The 20,444-nt window shown below is 45.2% G+C and overlaps 1 protein-coding gene across 5 annotated transcripts in view; it reads right to left on the reverse strand.

Annotated features, from left to right (window-relative positions):
* Window positions 1–18,706, reverse strand: part of CC2D2A (coiled-coil and C2 domain containing 2A) — a 136,520-nt gene extending 117,814 nt beyond the window's left edge. For 2 of the 5 annotated variants that reach the window (XM_038533337.1, XM_038533335.1), the window contains exons 1-4: window positions 18,424–18,705; window positions 12,421–12,479; window positions 10,186–10,269; window positions 8,366–8,489 (exon numbers count right to left, since the gene is read on the reverse strand). In XM_038533337.1, the coding sequence (XP_038389265.1) occupies window positions 8,366–8,489; window positions 10,186–10,269; window positions 12,421–12,459 (247 nt within the window). In that variant the 5' untranslated portion in view covers window positions 12,460–12,479; window positions 18,424–18,705. Of the gene's footprint in view, window positions 1–8,365; window positions 8,490–9,708; window positions 9,804–10,185; window positions 10,270–12,420; window positions 12,480–18,423 lie in introns of those variants that run through there. The other 3 variants (XM_038533339.1, XM_038533336.1, XM_038533338.1) reach the window with 3 other exon arrangements.
* Between the last annotated feature and the right edge of the window lie 1,738 nt (window positions 18,707–20,444).

The raw sequence follows: 20,444 nt of genomic DNA on the forward strand, positions 1-20,444 counted from the left end.
AACGAAGCTCTATTTCCTTATGTTTGCATCAGATTTCACTAGATTCCCAACTTTCCTTTCCACCAATACTAAGAAATTGGCTCTGAAATGATGCTTTAATCAGAGAAACTAACACGAATGAATGGAAAACAGATGTCACTAATGAAGAAATTTATGTTCATAAGAAACTACTTAACATTTGATAGTTACTCCCTCAAGAGATGGTGCAAGTTGGAATCATGGGGGAAATGTGTGTACTTTTTTTCTAGATGTTTATTTGATTTGGAGCTAGTGCCTGTTCAGTGAAATGCTTTCTTTATTTGGAATGTCATGATTATATGTATGTTTGAATAGAAAATTAGGAGCCAAAGCCTTCACTGCATGATTTATGCTGCTGTTAATCAGGGAGGTGGCACCTCTGAGCATGCGCCCTGGGGCAGTGGGGGAGGCCATATAATCAGTGTGCTGGTATCTGAGTATCTGAATACAGTTTGACTTTCATGACCCTTGGCCACCTGGAGGAATGCTATAGTGTAGAGAGGGTGGTAGGCTCAAGGTGGGGAGTTGGGGTGCTAGCACCAAAGGGGAGACTAGACCCATGAGAGATTTGGAAAGTAAATGTCAAAGACCCATGTCTAGGAGAGCAGTCCTGGTTGGAAGGATGTGGTGGGCATGGTAAATGAGCATACCTAAACCAGGGCATGGCTTTGCATAAAAAGCGGAGAGACTGGCTTGAGACATCTGTTCACTCAGCAAGCATAATTGAGTGCCATCTGGGTACGAGCCCTGTGCTAAGCAGACCTGAAAGTCAGTGTCTACCCTCAAGAATTTCTAGTCCAGTAGAGAGGGGAGGCTGTGTACCAGAAAAGATGACACTCACATGGGCAGGAGCCTTGAAGCACAGAGAAGGTCTACTCAGCCCACACTGGGGCATAAGGGAAACTTTCCAAAGGAGGTGGTGTATATATATATTGATTTTTGAAAGGTCAGTAGCGAGGCTAAGTTGAACTAATAAACAAAACCCCCAAATAGAGAAGGGGTTAGTTTAGGTAGGGAGAATAAGGTAAGAAATCCACCCAAGTGACAGAAAAAGATGAGGCAAAGCCAGAGTGACAATCTCGGGAAGGCTCTATGCCCCATAGGAGGAGTCCCTGGGGACCTGGGAGCCACCATGGACAGTGTTGGTTGCAGGATTGTTACTGCACCTTCCATGGACAATTGCAAACCCTTAGCTTTAAAGACTAGTTGGGGTTGGGATTTGTGTCAAATGATGCCACAGCGTGGCAATTAAGAGCACAGAGGTCCCCTGACTGGAATTTGAATCCTGGCTCCACCGCCTCTAGCTGGTGGTTCTTTCTGCAGGCAGTTTCCTAGCCTATGAAACAATGCAGATGAGATGATCATGCTGTGCTGAGAGTTACATGATGTAATGCACGTAGCAACCTTAGTGCTCAAGAAAGGTAATTATTTTTGTTAGTTCTTTGGCAACAAGTTCTTCTTTTGGCTGGAGGAGACGACTATGTATGTGCTAGCCCCTCTGCAGGTGCTTTCTGTGTATTGTCTGATTTCATTGTCCTAACTGCTGCATTACGTCCAGGCTTTTATGATCCCCATGTTATAAATGACACTCCAGTGGCTTGGAAAGATTGGAGTTCTTGCTCAAGGTCCCATGACTGAAATTAGTAATGAGCAGCAGTGAGTCTGATTTCAGTTTCTATAGGCTTCAAGGAACATTTGCTGGCTTATAATGTTTATTTCTCTTAATATCTTGACAACATAATGGGATGTGGGCAAAGGAAGAGAATGAGGAATCTTGGTAGAAATCATATCAGAAAGTTTGCTACCTGGCTCTGAATGTGCTCTGAAGTTCTCAGAGTTCAAGATTGCCAAATTTTATCATCTATGTACTCTATCATCTATCCATCTACCCGTCTATCCGTCTATCTTTCTATCTACCTATCATCTATCTATTTTGGCTAGGTGGTACGTGGGATGCCTCAAGTAAACCACTAGATGCTTAGGGAAGAAAATAAAATGGAATTATGTGAGCTTAAAAAGTCCCATAGTGTTGTCAATATAAACTGTCTCGTTGGGGCTAGGGAAACCACTGAAGCTGAGGTTTCGCCTAGGGAAATGTAAACAGTATTTCTAAATTGGTCATGAGAGAGCTTCATGATCTACTTACACAAAGTATTAGTGGAGCCTAGGTTGGGGGGGTTGCCAGGATTGTTTCAACATATCAAAATCAATCAGTGTGATATGCCTCAGTAACAGAACAAAGGACAAAAAAAACGCATGGTCATCCCAACTGATACAGAAAAAGCATTTGACAAGATTCAACATTCTTTTATCATTAAAAATTCAACAAAATACGGATAGAAGGCAACTACCTCAACTTAATAGAGGCCACTTTGAAAGCCCACAACTAACATCATGCTCAGTGGTGAACAACTGGAAGTGTCTCTTTTAAGATCAGGAGCAAGGCAAGGATGCCTCCCCTCACCACTTCTATTCAACACAGCACTGGAAATCCTAGCCAGAACAGTTAGGTAAGTGCTATAGACTAAATGTTTGTGTTCTCCCCAAATTCTTATAACGTAATCCCCAGTGCAATGGTTTTTGGAATAGAGGCCTTTGGGAGGTAGTTAGCTCATGAAGGTTCCACTCTCATGAATGGAATCAGTGCCCTTTTAAAAGAGATCCTAGAGAGCTCCCTTGCACCTTCTACCATGTGAGGACACAGCAAGAGGATAGCCATCTGTGAACCAGGAAGTGGGCCCTCCTTACCAGATATCAAATCTGCCAGTGCCTTGATCTTGAACTTCCCAGCCTCCAGAACTATAAGAAATAAATTTCTGTTCTTTATAAGTCACCCAGGCTATGGTATTTGTTATTGCAGCCCAGACATTCTAGGATAGCAAGAAAAAAAAGCTACAAAAGGCATCCTAATTGGAAAGGAAGATGAAAAACTATCTGTTTGCAAATGACACGGTCTTACATATATAAAACCCTGAAGATTTTACACAAAAACACTGTTCAGCTAAGTTGCAAGGTATAAAATTGACATGCAAAAATAAGTTGTGTTTCTATATCCTAACAGCAAAAAATCTAAAAAGGATACTAAGAAAACAATTCCATTTAGAATAGCATGAAAAAGAATGAAATATTTAGGAATAAGCTTCACCAAGAAGGCAAAACACTTGTACACACTGGGAACCAAAAAGCATTGTCGAAAGAAATTAAAGACACAAATAAATGGAAAGAGAGTTCATGTTCATGAATTGGAAAACTTAATATTGTTAAAATGTCAGTACTACCCAGGGTGATCTACAGATTTAATGCAACCCCTATCAAAATTTTACTGGCATTTTTTTCCACAGGAATAGAGAAATTCATCCTTAATTCATATGAAGTATCAGAGGACCCTGAAACAGCCAAAACAATTTTGAAAAAGAACGGAGTAAGAGGTCTCATGCTTCCTGACTTCAAAACATATTATAAAGCTACAGTAATCAAAACAGTGTGGTGCTGGCATAAAGACAGACATATAGACCAATGGAGTGGATAGAGAACCCAGAAATAAACCCTTGCATATATGGTCAAATTATCTTCAGAAAGGCTGCCAAGGCACTCAATGGGAAAAGGACCATCTCCTCAATAAACAGTGTTGGGAAACTGGCAATTCATATGCAAAAGAGTGAACTTGGACCCTAACCTTACATCATATAAAATAAAACTCAAAGTGGATTAAAGACCTAAATGTAAGACCTAAAATTATAAAACTCCTAGAAGAAAACATAGAGGAAATAATTCATGACATTGAATCTGGCAATGATTTATGAGGTATGTCACCAAAAGCACAGGCAATAAAAGCAAAGGAAAAAAATGGGACTATCTCCAACGTAAAAGCTTTTGTGCATCCAAGGACATAATCAGTGGAGCAGAAATGCCAACTGTGGAATGGGAGACGATATTTGCAAATCATGTATCTGAAAAGAGTTACTATAAAGAATACATAAAGCAGGCCTGTAGCTCAATAACAACCACCAAAACAATGAACTTGATCAGAAAATGGAAAAGGACAGATATTTCTCCCAAGTGTGATACACAAAAGGTCAACAAGCACACGAATAGATGCTCAACATCACTAGTTGTTAGAGAAATGCAAATCAAAACCACAGTGAGAGATGAGCTCACACCCACTAAGATGACTAGTGTAGAAACAAAACAAACAAAATAACCTAACTTTCCTAACCAAACAAAATAACCTAACCTTCCTAACCAAAATAACCTTCTCCACATCGGTAAGGATGTGGAGAAACTGGAAACTTGGTGCAATGTTGGTGAGAATACAAAATGACACACCCACCATGCAAAAAGTATGCCAGTTTCTCAAGAAATTAAGCATAGAACTACCATATGAACCAGCAGTCTCACTTCTTGCCATATATCCAAAAGAACTGAACACAGGAGCCTTGAAGATATATTTGCACATTCACGTTGATAGCGATGTTATTCCCAATAGCCAAGAGGTAGTAGCAACTCAAATATCTGCAAAGGATGAATGTATCAGCAGGATATGACATATACATACAATGAAATGCTATTCATCTTGAAAAAGGAATGAATTCCTGTCACATGCTACAATGTGGACGAAACTTGAGGACATGATTCTGGGTGAAATAATCACAAAGAGAAATACTGTACGGTTTTACTTACACAAGGTACTGAAAATAGTCAAATTCATTGCAACAGAAAGGAGAATGGAATTGCCAAGGGCTGAAGGAAGGAGAAATGGAGAATTAGTGTTTAATGGGTAGAGAGTTTGTGATTTGCAAGATGAAAGAATTCCAGAGATCTGTTGCACAATATATGTGAATATAGTTAACTCCACTGAAGTGTACATTTAAAAGTGATTGAGACAGCAAACTCTGTGTGTGTGTGTGTGTGTGTGTGTGTGCTTTACTACTATTAAAAATAAAAATATAGGGGTGTTTGGGTTGCTAAGTCAGTTAAGTGTCTGACTCTTGATTTCGGCTCAGGTTGTAATCTCAGGGTTGTGAGATTGAGTCCCTGGGCAGGCTCTGTGCTCAGTGCGGAACCTGCCTGAGATTTTCTCTTACATTTTCCCTCTGTCCCTTCTATCTATGTATCTATGTATCTATCTATCCTCTATCTATAGATACATACCATATATCTTCTGGCAAAACAAATAGAGAGTAAAAGGATAGTTTTTTTTAAAAGATATTTATTTATTTATTTATTTATTTATTTATTTATTTATTTATTTAAGAGAGAAAGCACATGCAGGGGGATGGGCAGAGGGAGGAAGCAGACTCCCTGTTGAGCAGGAAACCTGATATGGGGCTTGATCTCTGGACCTTGGGATCATGACCTGAGCCAAAGGCAGATGCTTAACTGACTGAGCCACCAGACACCCCAGAAAAATGATACTTAAAACAAACATGGCAAAATCTTGTAATCCTTGAATCTGGTGCTGGGCATATGATGTTTACTGGGTTTTCTTTTTTTAAAGTAAGCTCTACACCCAATGTGGGCCTCAAACTCACAACCCTGAGATCAAGAGTTGCATGCTCTATCAACTGAGCCAGCTAGACGTCCTGAAACTGGATTTTATTTAATTCTGCGCACATTCAAATTTTCATTCTGAAAAATGGAAGCCCCAAGGGGTATTACATGTAGGATCTTAAGGACTTGGCACTTGCCTTGGTGACATCTGATTTACTTTGAGAATATCAGAAGCTATTTTGATAACCAGACACATAAAGCCTTAATAGATGGGCTAAAGAATTGTGAACAGAGGAAATAAATTTGTATTTCCTGTTTTGCTTGGAAAACATAATAAAAAGGATCAAGAAGAAAATGTGCCTGAGTGATGAAAACTCTCCCCAAAGAGCAGTCAGCCTCCTTGAACTCACTGGAGAGCTGTGTGGCCCCAGTCCACGTTCCTGCAGCCGAGCAGCGCAAGGACTGTGCGACCGAGTGGAAGGTGCTCTCATCACTGGGCCCCTGTGGTTTCACCGTCACCTCCTCAATCAGCTGATTCTCCCATAAGCCTACAAAACCTGAGTGGGCAGGGCTGAGGCTCTGGGCTGTTACGCCCCGGCAGAGTGGTCCAACAAATGTCACGGGCCCCCACCCTGGACCAAGTATTGCTCTAGGCACTGGGGTTAGGGTTGGCCATGACTGGAGAAGGCTGTCCTGCTCCCAGGGATAGTCAGCAAACAGTTACCAGGGGACGCCAGGGGGCGATGTGTGCTCTAGAGCAAAACAGAACCAGGAGGACTAGGGGAGAAGGTAGGAAGGTGCTCTTTCGACAGATGGTCAGCAAAGCCCCCCCCCCCCTCCCCCCAGACTCCTTCATCCATCTCCACTTGACATCCAGCAGGCGTCTCGAACTTTGCAAGTCCTTCCTCGGTTTTACCCCAAACCCACTCTTTCTGCCATCTGCCCCTCTCTGTAAATGGCAACTCGGTTTTCCCAGTTGCTCAAATTACAAAGCTGGCATCATCCTTCCTGCTTTCTTTTTTTTGTTTTTTAAGATTTTATTTATTTATTCATGAGAGACACACAGAGAGAGGGAGAGGCAGAGACACAGGCAGAGGGGGAAGCAGGCTCCATGCAGGGAGGCCGATGTGGGACTTGATCCTGGGTCTCCAGGATCAGGCCCTGGGCCAAAGGCACTAAACCACTGAGGCACCCGGGCTGCCCAATTATTAAAAGTCTTATTATTGGCCAAACCTCTCTGACATCTTTTCCCTTGATTTAAAAATAACTACTTGGGACACCTGAGTGGCTCAGTGGTTGGGTGTTTGCCTTCAGCTCAGGTCAGGATCCTGGGGTCTGGGGATCGAGTACTGCATCAGGCTCCCTGCATGGAGCTGGCTTCTCCCTCTGTTTCTGCCTTTCTCTCTCATTGTGTCTCTCATGAATAAAATAAAATCTTTTAAAAAATAAAAATAAAAATAACTACTTAATGCGGCACCTAGATGGCTCAGTCGGTTGAGTGTTTGACTCTTAATTTCAGCTCAGGTCATGATCTCAGGGTTGTGGGATTGAGCCCCGTGTTGGGCTCTGCACTGGGCCTGGGGTCTGCTGGAGATTCTCTCCCTCTCCCTCTGCCCCTCTCTGCCTCACACATACTCTTTTTCTCAATAAATAAATAAATAAATAAATCTTAAAAAAAATAAAAATAACTACTTAAATATTCAATAATTGTGCTATGGATTGAATTGTGTCTTCCGTAGAATTCATATGTTGAAGCCGCTACCCCTAATGTGACTGTATTCGGAGAGAGGACCTCTGAGGAGGTGATGGATGTTTAATGGGGTTATATAGTGGGACCCTGATAAATAGGATTCCTGTCCTTACAAGCAGGGATATCCAAGTGAGCACACAGGGAGAGAGGCCTCGCTGGAAACCCACCACCCTGGCACTTTGATCTTGAACTTCTTGTTTCCAGAATTATGAGAACATAAACGTCTACTGTTTGAGCCTCCCAGTCTGCGGTATTTTGTTGTGGCAGCCTGGGCTAAGACAAGTTGTAATCTTCAGTAATGAATATTTTTGAGCATTTTGAAAAAGAAGTAACTGTATGGCATGAAGTTTGGTTCTGTTTTCCTAATCTGTAACAGTCCTATGATATCATCTCTCTTAGATGGGAACCACATTTTTCTTAGGGTTGGACTTCAGATGAGTTTGCTTCCAAAGCCCTCTGGTTTCCAATAGTTACTTTATTTCCCAGCCCTGCTACAGGGAAATAGGGTAACAATTGTGTCATGATTACTTAACTGAAAAGTGTCACACACCTTCTCCTCTTGTCTAATTCACTTTTCATGAAAAGCAACAAGGAAGGGATAATCCTTTTCCCAACAGCTGAGCTGCTAATGAATGATGTCCTCTGTCATGGAGGTTCTTGGAAGGGGGAAGAGTGTGTATGTGTGTGTGGGGCGGGGGGCGGTGCTGGGTAATTGCAGGAGTCCTCAAGGGCCAAGGCCACTGGGACCCTCACAAGATCCCTCATATCTTGCAATGTCTGAATCAAGCCCCACATCTTGGACATGCGTGGCTTCCTAACCATTCACGCTCCCTTGAATTCCTACGATTTGATCACCTGTACTATTTCTATTTCAGGTAGCACTTCCAAACTTATGTGGTTATATAACTATGTCCCGAAGCTATGTGTCCTGTCTCCTAGACAGATGCTAACAGACAGAATCATCCAGAGTTGAGGTGACGTGTGTGGAGGGGTGGTGGTCGCGTGTGAGAAATAATACCCCTTAAAAATCCGCATATGGCTCTGTGCTGATCACAGTAGGCAATTAATTCATTAATACTGGTTGAACTCAGTGAGGGGGACACTTACTCCGTGGGCCTCGACGGCTCATCATGCTCAGGGGGCGAGTGTCAGAATCTTCCTGCTCGGGCTCCTGCTGGCCGCCCAGGTGGGGATTTTCAGACACCATCTCCTCGGGGCCAGCGGTGGGCAGCTGTGGGCAGAGAGTCAGAGGCTGTTACTCCCTGGGCTTCGGTTGACTCAGATCCTCTCTGGGGATGGGATGCGTCACTCAGCGAGGGGACAGGCCTCAATACTCTTCAGATCTAGATAACTGTGGGCCCGTCACCAGTGCCAGAAACACTGTGCCAACCCTGAGTTTGTCTAATAGGGTTCTTGCGAAATTACTGAGGCATCCCCACCTAAAATAGTTTCACAAAGTCTTCCCTGGGTACTTCAGGACAAAGAATAGCCTCCGGTTCCTTCCCCGGCTCCTTGAGGAGGGGAGGCTGGTGAGCAGAGGTGGCAGCGGAGGCCAAGGCTGAGCGATGGCCTTTGGGGCCAAAGACTTGCCTTCTGAACTCAGATGAACTGTGGGACTCTGGGCAAGTTACTAACTTCCTAGCTTCCTTCCTTCTCCATCCGTAAAAGAAGGGAGTGTGCAAGGGGGACACTGAGCCGCTTGCTTCTTTGTGTCAGGACTTGTGCAAAGCACAGACATTGTGATTTAAATGAATGTCCTGGGGGTGGATCTGGGGCAGCGACTTAGAAAACAAACAAACAAACAAACAAACAAACACATTCCTCCAAATTCCATTCTGAAGTGCTGCTGGGGCTCGGAAACGCTACTCTGGAGCCCCCCAAAGTGCTGCTGCTCCGAGGTCTGCAGTCGGGCTCCTGCAGTTCGAGCCAGGAGAAGTGTCCGCTCTATGGTCTCCTCCTCGTTCCTGTCTCCTGTCCCGCCCAGGGTCCCAGCCCCGAGCCTGTCACCTCCGGTCACCTCTGCGTGCTGTGCCTGTGGCCCCTGAGCTAAGGACTTGCACTCTTCCCAGAAGTGCTGGGTGCCCCTGCCCCAGCTGCAGGAAGGGGCTCGGTCCCCCTGAGTGGCCGGCGGTGCCCCCGTCGCCCTGGTCCTCCCTGGGCCGCTCCATCCCGGCTGCTGGACACCCGGGGGCCCGCCTCAGCCCCGCGTGGCCACCTGGAGTGTGCGGGGAGGGCGCAGCGGGGACAGGGGCTTCTCCCGGCGCCTCAGGTCCCCACCTCCCTGTGCCCCTCTCAGGCAGCCCATCACGTGGCTGCTGCCTCAAAATGGCGCTCTCTCCCTTCCCTCCCCTGCTGGCATCTCGATTGTTCCAAGCAAATTGCCTGTCGGCAAGATGTTCCCCGCCTCCCCTCCTCAGAGGACAGGGGCTCCTGACCACGGGAATTTTTACCTGGACAAGGCCGGTCGTGCAGGGGGTGGATGCTCCCAGCCAGGAAGGCTCACTCCTGTGGAGGAGGCTGGGGTGCGGGTGGGGGTGGGGGCCTCGGGTCTAGACCGAAACTGAATTCGGGTTTGGGAAAGGCACAAAAGGAGAGTTCCCCATGACTAGTAGTCCTGCACTGCCATCTATCGCCGGCCTCAGTTCATGGAGGAGAACTACAAAGCCTCCTTCCCTCTCTTCTGGACTTCTCTCAGGAGGTGGGAGAAACCTCAGAGGGATGACACCCCCGGGTATCAACCACGGTCTCCTTCTGAGGGTCATCTGTGAGGCCTCACACAGGTCCTACACTCCACACCTTCCACCTGCATCCCTGCCTTTCGGGGTGAGGGGGGCACCCCAGGAGGATGGGTGGTCCCCTGCAGGGTGCGCGAGTCTCCTCAATCAGCCTGGTGCACAGCCAGACCCCTGGTCCCCAGCACTGCATACCCGGTTCTTTCTTTTTTGTCTTGCAACCTTTGAAGTCTTCTTCTGTCTGCCTACCTCTGCGACATCATTGTTTTCGCTGAACTCCTTTGAAAAAAATGCAAAGGGAAGAGCCATCATTTGGTTTGTGTATAAGCTGGTGAAACAAAAACCAGTAAGAGGGGAAGAGGGGTGCATTTTAGGTATTAAAATTAAAATGGCCATCTTGCCCACTCCCCTAAAGTTGAGTGTGAGCTAAGGGGACAGTTGGCATGGTCTATGCAGCCACCAGCATCTACTCTTCTCAAAATAGACATGGTCTTGAAAAACTGTATCGAAATGGAAACATTACGATGAGGTGATGCTGGAACCTCCATGGTCCCATGTCCTCCTTTGTGCCCGCAACATCCACTGTGCTTCCAGCTCTGGGGATGCAGAGAGGCTCCCTGCCCTCAAAACTCATGATCTAATGGAGGCCATGAGCATGAGCGAGTGAACCTGCCAGCACAGCCAGTGTGCCCAGACTGAGGAACCCTGCAGAGCATGATCTCAGAATCATACCTGGGGTTTCAAGGGCTGGGATCCTCTGCACCCCCAGCCTCAGTCTCAGGTCCAGGATAATGAAGATGCGTGTTAAATCACCATGAACTTTCAATTTAAAGAAAATGTCTGCAGGTCTTTTTGAAAACAGAGAAATTCTTTCACAGGGCAAGCTTTGTTTTCTTTTTCCACATTATAAATTCTAAAGCTTTAGTTATATAAAGTGTTGGAAGCTGAAGTGTTCAAGCTTTAAACTTTTCTGGTCCTAGAGTTTTACAAACTGGGGTACAAGTATCTCTGGGTATAAAAGAAGCCGCAAGGTAAACCTGGAATCTGTCTCCTCGTTATACCAAATTGGAAAGTGCTCAAAATAAAACTGGGATTTTTTAAAATATGGAAATAAACTTGGAACACACAAAAAAATGGATTTTAATGATATGACTTAAGATTTCAAAGAAATATCATGCAGGTTTCTGAGCCAGTCTCTGACTGCACATCCTGCCCTTGGTCGTCAGAGTTAGAGATGGCAAAAGCTTTGGTGAGCTGGGGAAGTGAGGTCCTAACTAGCAAATGGGCATAGCTTGGGCTTGTCTTCTGTCCAAGGGACTTGATCTCCCTGACTCATCCTCTGGGTGCAAGCCCCACCTCATCGGGACCTCACAATTCAGGCCACAATTCAGGTCACAATTCAGGGCCACCATGTAGGGAGTGTTCTTTTCTTAGGAATTGGCCAAATTAGATTATAGGATGTTGATGAGATTGAGATGTGAAAATGTGGCCCCTAACTCATGTCTAAGTTCTAATTGACTTAGAGAATAGATTTGAGACAAATCTGGGTTTTGGTTTTTTTTTTTTGTTTTTTTTTTTCTTTCTAATAATGATTTGATTCTTTATCAGCAGAAAACTGTCTAGTAGGACTGCAAATTAGATAGAATGACAACTCCATGAAGGCACAGGGCTTTCTTTGATCCTGTATCCCCAGGGACCAAGGCACCATAAATGTTTGTTTTATGAATGAATAAGCAGATGTAGATTTATGTGGGTTGTCAGGACTTGATACCTTGCTTAAACTGAATCTGCATGGTTTTTGCTGGGTAATGTGTTGCTTCTGGCTTTAGAAGTACTCTATGGAAAACAGAGTATCTTCTCCATTTCTGCTTCTGTGGTCTCCAGTTGGTGGGCCCCAGGGCTAGGAGAGAAGCTAGGGTTGAGAGCAACAGCTTCTCCTCCGTTCAGAGGTCTACAGTCTCTAAATAAGGATCTGCCTTCTCTATTCTAGACAGTGTTTAATGATGTTTTGTACATGATGGGCTGGAAATTGCAGGACCCCATGAGACAGAGGATTTTATTAGTGGTTATAATCTATGATTATTACCTTCACTCTGAATTTCTCCACAAATCAATGGTGCTTCAGCAGAGCTGACTCAGCAGCAGGTGGTAACTTAAAACTGCTGTGTGTCAGAATTCATGAAGTTGTGACTAAGCAGCTTGAGAGCATCCACGTGGAGTTGCGCCCCTGGACAGCCTGCAGGGATGCATTTCTTATACCATCAGCCAGCCCCCTTCGCCACTGCATGCCTGACATAGCACCTTCTGTGTACAGTAGGTGTGCAATAAATGCTTGTTGCTGATCTAACATCCTCACTCACAAACACATGCTACATGAATGCAGGGAACACACAAACATACTTTCAGGGGAACATCTAAGCAACTACTTACCTCTGTAATTATTTTTACTTTTTCTTCCTTGGGATTCATTTTGGCTACAATGGTGGCTCCTGGACAGGAACAAACAAAAAACCAAAAAAAAAAAAACCACAAAAAACAAAGAAGTTGGGCCTTTGAAAATCAGCAAAACATCTTTCTTACTATCAATAAATATGAAGCTGACCTTGATGTTAGTGAAGTGTTGGAACTGAGTAGATAGGTGTTCCATTCCCAAGGAATATGTGCTTGCAGACCCAGATAGGTGGAAATGAGCCCCAGAGGAAAAAGAAGTATGCTAGACCCTTCTGACCCCATGAACCTGGCAATGAGCCCAACGGTGAACCTGGTGCCACTGTGCAGCAGGTGGGAGTGAGAAAGAGTTGTGCCCTGGAGTCAGAGGCCCGTGGTGGGCATCCAGTACGTAGTTTCTCCTTTCCCCTCAAACCACCTTCTTACCACCTCCTCACTCTCTCCCCATGCCCTTGGTTCTCATTTCACTGAACAGAGAGATGACACCAGAGGGGGGCACCCCTCTTCCGCCCTGCTCCCACCCCTTCAAGTCAGGTAACCTCATTTGCTTTCACTCACTACTGTGCCTGTCCCTGTTCCCATCTAGGCTGGGATCTCAGCCTATGCATGGGGCCTCATTACATCTCTCCTTTGGGACGTTGAGCTGACAGTTTCCTCTTTTCCGCCGGATCATAATTTCTTTTTGCTATATTGGCTCGTTTCCCCCTAGTGAAAAAAGTGCTGTAATTGGCCCCTTCTTACAAAGGGCTCTCTCTGGGGTCTCCTGGGTGGCTCAGTCAGTTAAGCACCTGTCTTCAGCTCAGGTCATGACCCCAGGGTCAAGGGATGGAGTCCTGCATCCCACTCCCTGCTGAGCACCACTCCCTGCTGAGCACCTGAGCTGGAGGCCGGTAGCCCCCGGCGCCCCCACCGCCCGCGCCTGCCGAGCTCCCCGCCGGCCCCCCGGCCCGTGCCAGGGCCGCCCGGGACGAGGACAGGGAGCCGGAGGAGGCCCAGATGCAGCGGGCCCAGTTTTAAATTTTTTTTTTTTTTTTTTGAAATTATAACACTTTACTGTATACATGTTTTGGTCCCCTTTCAGCTTCTTTCTTCCTTTTAAATCATTCGGTTAAAGGAGCACCAGCACACACCTGACACAGCACTTGTATGAGCTCGCAGGTCCGAGCTCCTCCGCTGCCCCCTGCCCCCCCAACCCTGCCCAGGGCACTGGGTCACAGCCCTACCAGGCCTGGGAAGGGGAAGGAGGACCACGGTTGCAGCTCCAGGACTCTCCGAGTGCCTGCTGGTGCCCGGCCATCCACATAGGTCTCGTCCTGCACCTGTGGCTTGCAGGGTTGCCCAATGCTTCTCTCTTTCCCTCTGCCTCAGTGTGCTCACTCTGTCTCTCCCAAATAAATAAATAAATATTTAAAAAAGAAATAAAAAGACTCTCTCTGGACTTCTCTTTCTAGCTAATGCTCAAATTGTCAACAGTCTACAGGAAAGCTTCTCAAACCCTCTCTTTCCAAATCGGTTTGCTGGGCCCAGTGCACCTCGAAACTGCTCTTGTCTGGGTCTCCAACTGATCCTGCTTTGCCACATCTCATGATCAATTCTCAACACTCATCTTATTTGACCCTTAGAGGCATTAGTAATGCAAGTGACCCATCACTTGCTTTTTTCTTGAAATAGTTTCTTCACTTGGCTTCTGGGATGTGTTCTTTCTTGGTCTTCCTCCTTCCCTCTCTCAGGCTCCTAGGCTGGTCTGTATCTGCTTTCATTTTCCTGATCACCACACATGGGGCTCTGCTTTGCCCATATTCATCCCATGGTGGTCTTACTCAGCTCTTGGCTTTATTTATTTATTTTAAAGATTTTATTTATTTATTTATTCATGAGAAACACACAGAGAGAGGCAGAGACATAGGCAGAGGGAGAAGCAGGCTCCCTGAGGGGAGCCCAATGAGGGACTTGATCTTAGGACCCCAGGACCACGACCTGAGCTGACGGCAGACGCTCAACCATTGAGCCACCCAGGCGTCCCTGTCTCTTGGCTTTAAATGCCACTTGTCTACTAATACTCCCCACTTACACCCTGGGCCCACACACCTCCCCAGAGCTCCAGACTCAAACATCTGGATGCTTGATGGATACCTTCACTTGGCATAAGACGCCCCAGATGAGCCTCTATGTCATCACCCCCAAATCTGCTTGTCCTACAGTCTTCCTTGTTGCAATAAACATAACTCATTTGTCTTAAGCCAGAAATGTTGGAGTCATTCTTGATTTCTCTCTGACTCTCACATGACACATTACATGCAATTCATGGAAATCCTGCCAGCTTTGCCTTCAAATCATATTGAGGATCCAATCTCTAAGCACCTCTAAATACCTCAAGCTACCTCTAAGCACCTCCACTGTCATCACCTTGGTCAGGCACCATTGTCTTTCACCTGGCCTCTTATAAGACCCTCCTAAAATCTCTGCTTCCCACCTTGCTCACCTACAGTTTGTTCTTTACATTGAAGAGAGTGAATTGTTTAAAATTCCAGTGTGAACATGTCCTTCCTCCACTCAAAAGCCAATGACTTCCTTTTTTTAACCAAGTAAAATCCCAAGCCCTTTCAGGGGGCTACAAGGCTCTACATGATCTGCACTTGAAGGCTCTGGCCTCAGGGCCTTTGCACTTGGCTGTTTGCTTTGCCTATCTTTCCTAAGATAAAAGCACAGCATTCTGTCTCTCTTAATTCCTTCAGGACCCTAGACACCCTTCAGAGAATTCTTCCCAGAACACTCATAAAACAATGGTAAGCTGCCTCCCTCATCCTCCTGGAACTCCCTAACTACTTTATAATGATTTCTTTTTCCATGGTATTTATCACCACACTCTCTCTGTATATTTATTTGTTATTGTTTGTTTGCCCATTTCCACTAGAATAAAAGCTACAAGAGGGCAGGGACATTTGCTCATGGTTTACCACCAGAACAAAGGAGTATGGCACACAACAAACACTCAATAAATGTGTTTCAAATGAATGACTAAATCACAATTTATTGGCTGTGTTTCCCATGGCTACATTCTGGAGCCCCTTTAAATTTTCATCATCTTCTCTGGGCTGCCTCAGAAATCAAATGGGAGAATAGGAGGAGAAAGGCCAGGGCTGATGAATCCTAAGCTCCTCCTAATATCCTGGGATCTGAAGCCCAGCTGGGCCCTGTCATTTAAGTAGATCATCTGAGGCGTTCAAGGTTACCCTGACCCTGGTGGGGAATTAGCATATTCAAGGGAAACAAAGCATCTAAAATCTGTTGTCTCCAGGCCTCCTTAGAGGCTCCCAGAAATCCTGGAAGGAAACCGATGACCGCAGCTCAGAAAATAAAAGGACGGAGGAGGCCATCCAGTTGGAGAGAGGAGCAGAGAATAGGAACAAAATGCCGAAGGATGAGAAAGCTCTCTTGTGATCAACTCCGGTAATTATGAGCTGGAAAAAAAGAACTGTGATGTATTTTAGGACAGAAAGATTCCTTCTCAATAAATTAAAAAAAAAGTTATATAGGAAAGATACAGAAGTAAAAATGAAAAATGGAACAGAGATGATTTTTTTCTCCTCATTCTTTCCTGATCATTACCTTGAATGAGTTTCTCAGGAAATCAAATGACATCAAAATTTATTTTTTCGTGAGCACAGTTCCTAAGAAAAGATAAATCAATACTGCCTGACTTTAATATGCAGCTTGTCATCGCCAAATGCATTGAGCACTTGTTAATATATTCCTATTGGCAACATCAAAATAAGAGGCACAATTTACTGCAGACTTACTTTGTGCTATCTCTGGATGTATGATCCCCCCGACCTTACAACAGTACTTCCAGCTCGGTTGTACATGCCTCAGTTTACATGTGAGGTACCAAGGCTTCCTCTGAGGTTGGCTTCTGGCAGGTCACAGGATTTGTCCAAAGTCATGGTCATTAAATGTCACATTCAGAATGTGACCCCATGACTTGGTGATTTCAGTCTTCCCCAGGCTGCTCTATCTCTCTTTCTCACTGTTTATTCCTGCTTTTGTGATGATATCAATGACTCACCTATGCTAGTTCACTGTCCTAGAAATTCGTAAAATTGAAAACTTACAGAGTCTTGCCCCACTGAGAAAAGGCTTTGGCTACTTCAGGTCAATGATTTATTTAACTTAATGCAGAAATCCAAAGACATTTTTCTAGGAAATACTGATACCTCTATCCAAACAAATGGACTCTGAGGGTCATGAGTAGCTCAGTCATATCCAGAGGACTCTGTGACAACTTCTACAGAATGTAGGGAAAAGAATGAAGGTATATGATACGAGATGCATGGCATCTCAACTTGGGCTGCTTAAAAAATAATACACTATGAGAGTCCTATTCTAAAACAGTGAGAACTTGGGTGTATAGAAATAGTGAGACCTGGGTTCCAATTCTAGTTCTATTATCAGCTATGTAGTCTCGAGGCCATGCCTTCACCTCTCTGAGATACATTTCTTCTCCTGTAAACTTATGATGATAATTTTTACCTCTAAGAGTGATTACTCTAGAAGAGCTAGGTGATAGAGTGTGTGGGTAAAATGCCTAGCACAGACCAGGCTCTCGATATTGGTTAAGTGCTATTATTAAAACAAGGTGCTATTAGAGAGGGGAAGTAGAAGAAAGGAGTGAGGACGGAAAAAGAGCTTAGAGGACAGAAGGGAAATCATAAGAAAGACTCTAGGTGATATTCAAGTCCCCCATTACCATCTTCAGCTCCCACCCTCCCCACCTTCAACTTCTGAGCTCCCAAACTCAAATTCCTCTCTTTCCCTTCTCCTAGCTAGGCCCAAGGCAGTTTTCTTTCTCTCTGGTGCTTCTGAAGCAGCCCTCACCCCGGCCCCACACACCCATGGGCATTTCCTCTCTGTGTACTGTGCTAAGCTTTTTCTGGCCTAGACTGTTAGGCTAGGAGCCTGGAAACCTGGCAGATGCCACACACCCCCCTTCTAAATTCCGTATCTACTTCTACAAGGTAATCCAGCCACAGCTTCCCTTTGTATAAAGTTAGTGACATATCGCTTTATAGAATTATTTAATCAGCTTGATATAACACACATTGCCCTAGAAGACTACATATAAATGCCATACTTGCGCTGCACTCTGTGGTATATGCCCCGTGCATTTACATGATGAACTAAGGGCTCCCAGGTCCTCCCTGGGAGTAGTCAGCTGTGCTCCAAGCACGTTCGACTCTTTTATAAATATCTGATGGCGCTTAGCTCATTGTACTGTTAGAGTCTGTTCATAGGTCTGTCTTCCGAGTGAACTCTGAGCTTCTGATCTGGTCTAATGCTTTTCTGTACACTCTGAACTCCAGCACGTTGCTGGTGCATCGTTCATGCTGGATATGTGTTGGCGTGAACGACTCTTTAAATGAGCTCTAGGACATAGGCATAGAGAGATATTTTATTCTGGAGCTGAATTTATTTGCAGAAGAGGTTATATGAAAATCCAATAACAGACATGTATTTCCCATTAGACTTTATTAGCTTTCCATAGTGCCTCTCTGCAACGAAGGCCAACTAGTAGTATAAGTAAAACAGCTAGCAGATTTTCTTGTGGTCTTTTGGAATGGTGATCTTCTTCCCTTTGTCCGCAATGGCTGTTTCTCTGTCTAATGCCAAGCAGAATGAGGTGGCGATAGCTAGCTAGCACTTTGCCCTTGAACCAATTTGAACTGAAAGGCTCAGAAATGCAACAGGCAGCAAATGTTTCTGGGACGGAGACTGAAATGCAACAAGATGGCACGAAAAGTCCCAGGAAGGAAGCAGAATGACCATCTGGGAGGAATTCCACCCAGGGGCAGTGATGAGCCAGACTTCCATTTCCTGCAAACCAGACACCAGACAGCCGCTTAAATCAGAGCAGCCCGAGTAATGCTCTAGGGAGTCAATTCCAGAAAGCAAAACCTGAATCATAGTGATGGGAACCCTTACACTTACAATTCATTAAATCCGCTCAGGGTGCCGAGGGGAGCTGAGCTCCAAGGCCGGGTCACTGAAGGCAGGACACCACTGCTGCAGCCCTGCTCCCGGTAAGACAGGATTACCTTAAGGAACTTTACAAAGCACTTTGCAGATTCCGCTTTCTGGGACGAAAGGAAAGTGGAGAGAGAAGAGTCTTACTGTTGAATCTTCTAAAAGAATCCAAAAAGGCTGGATGTTGGGGCGGCTCCCGGGCTGCTCCCTGGGAGGCTGCAGAGCCGTCTGGGAGCAAAAACACCCGCTTAGCAACACGTTCCTAAGGGAGGTCACTCAGTGACTTTTTTTTTCTTTTAAAGTGACAGGTCACTTCCAGAGGGGAGCCGGCAGGAAAAAGACAAGAAGGAATGGGCTTGGGGCAGCTGATCAGAAATTAGGGGAAGCTTTAGGAGCCACACCCTCCTTCTTGTCATCAGAGTCACTGGGCATTTCTGGCAAAAGGCAGGTCACGCTCAGAGGGAGGTGGTTTAAAATCGTGAAAGGTCCCCATTACAGGTCTGGCTTATGTGCAGAAAGGTCCTGTGGTAGTGCTGCTGGCCACCAGCGAGTGTGGTGCAGGAGTGTTTTCCAGTTAAATGTGGAGGCTGAATGCTCAGGATTAATCCTTGCTTATTCTTTGAATCCCACTGAAATCGCTGAAAGAGGATATAAATGGTAGGGCTCAAAAAAGCAAAGGTAATGGGAGAAGAAGCAAAGCAGATGGAAGAGTAATGGAATGAAGAGACCAAGGAAATCCACACTCCAGGCTGTGTATGTGTGTGTGTGTGTGTGTGTGTGTGTTGTGTGTGTGTGTGTGTGTGTGTGTGTGTATCTGTGTGGCACGGAGGAAGCAGAGAGGCATAAGAATGTGAAAATGAGCCCATTCATTCTGCAGGATTCCAGAGAAGGCCAGGATTTGGCTCAGTAGTAGTGTGATGGGCTGCATTGTGCCCCTCCAAAAAAAGATATGCTGGAATCCTAGCCCCCAGGACCTCAAAATGTGACCTTATTTGAAGAGAGAAGGGTCTTTACAGAGGCAGTCAATTTATAAAGAGGTCATTAGGGTGGCCTAATCCAATCTGAATGTGTCCTTATAAAAAGGGAAGATTTGGAGACAGAGACAGACATGCACATGGAGAAGATGATGTGAAGGCCCAGAGAAAACAGCATCTACAAGCCAAGGAAGGTCTGAAGCCACCAGCAGCTGGGAGAGAGGCCTGGAACACATTCTCCCTCACAGCCCTCAGAGGGAACTAATCCTGCCAATACTTGATTTCTTTTTTCTTTTATATTATATTATATATAATATACTTTATTTCTTAATACCTGATTTCTTACCTCTTGTTTCCACAATCGTGAGACAATACATTTCTCACCATGTAGGTGGTCCTTTGTTATGGCCTCCCCAGGAAGTGAATACAGTCAGATATCAAGGCAGGTGGGGGCTGAAAATGCAAGAAGATATGAAAGGTTGTATATGGAGGGGCAAGATCCTCAGGAACTTCCCTTACCCCTCACAGCCTGAGAAATATGTCCATCCTCCTTACTCTCCCTTTTTCTCCCTCACCCCCTCAGGAGACTGGAGGCTACATCTCCAAGGAAGTTGAGCCAGAGACACCTTGGTCTCAAGTTCCCAGGTATAGAAGAGGGTGGGTGTGCCTCAGGGCTGAAAACCAGGTAGGAAATGGAGAGGTGCGAAGGGCTCTATCCTCACAGAACTGAAGTAGCCAGATATATACCTTTGCCTCTCCCTGTCCCACCTCTGCCAGCACTGAACTGGAAACATGGAAACTTATTTTCTGGAGAAAGTGAATGGTTACAAAAAACTAAACACAGATGTTGACATTTTTGGATCTTCCAATGAAAAATTAGCATATTGCCCTTACAGAAAAGCATTATTGAGAAAATGAAAGGAACTCGGGTTAAGAAATTCCACATTCTTTAAAGATTTATTTATTTATTTTAGAGAGAGAGAGAAAGAGAGTGTGTGTGTTTGTGTGTGA

This window comes from Canis lupus, chromosome 3, assembly GCF_011100685.1.
Source record: "Canis lupus familiaris isolate Mischka breed German Shepherd chromosome 3, alternate assembly UU_Cfam_GSD_1.0, whole genome shotgun sequence".
Classification (NCBI taxonomy): Eukaryota; Metazoa; Chordata; class Mammalia; order Carnivora; family Canidae; genus Canis; species Canis lupus.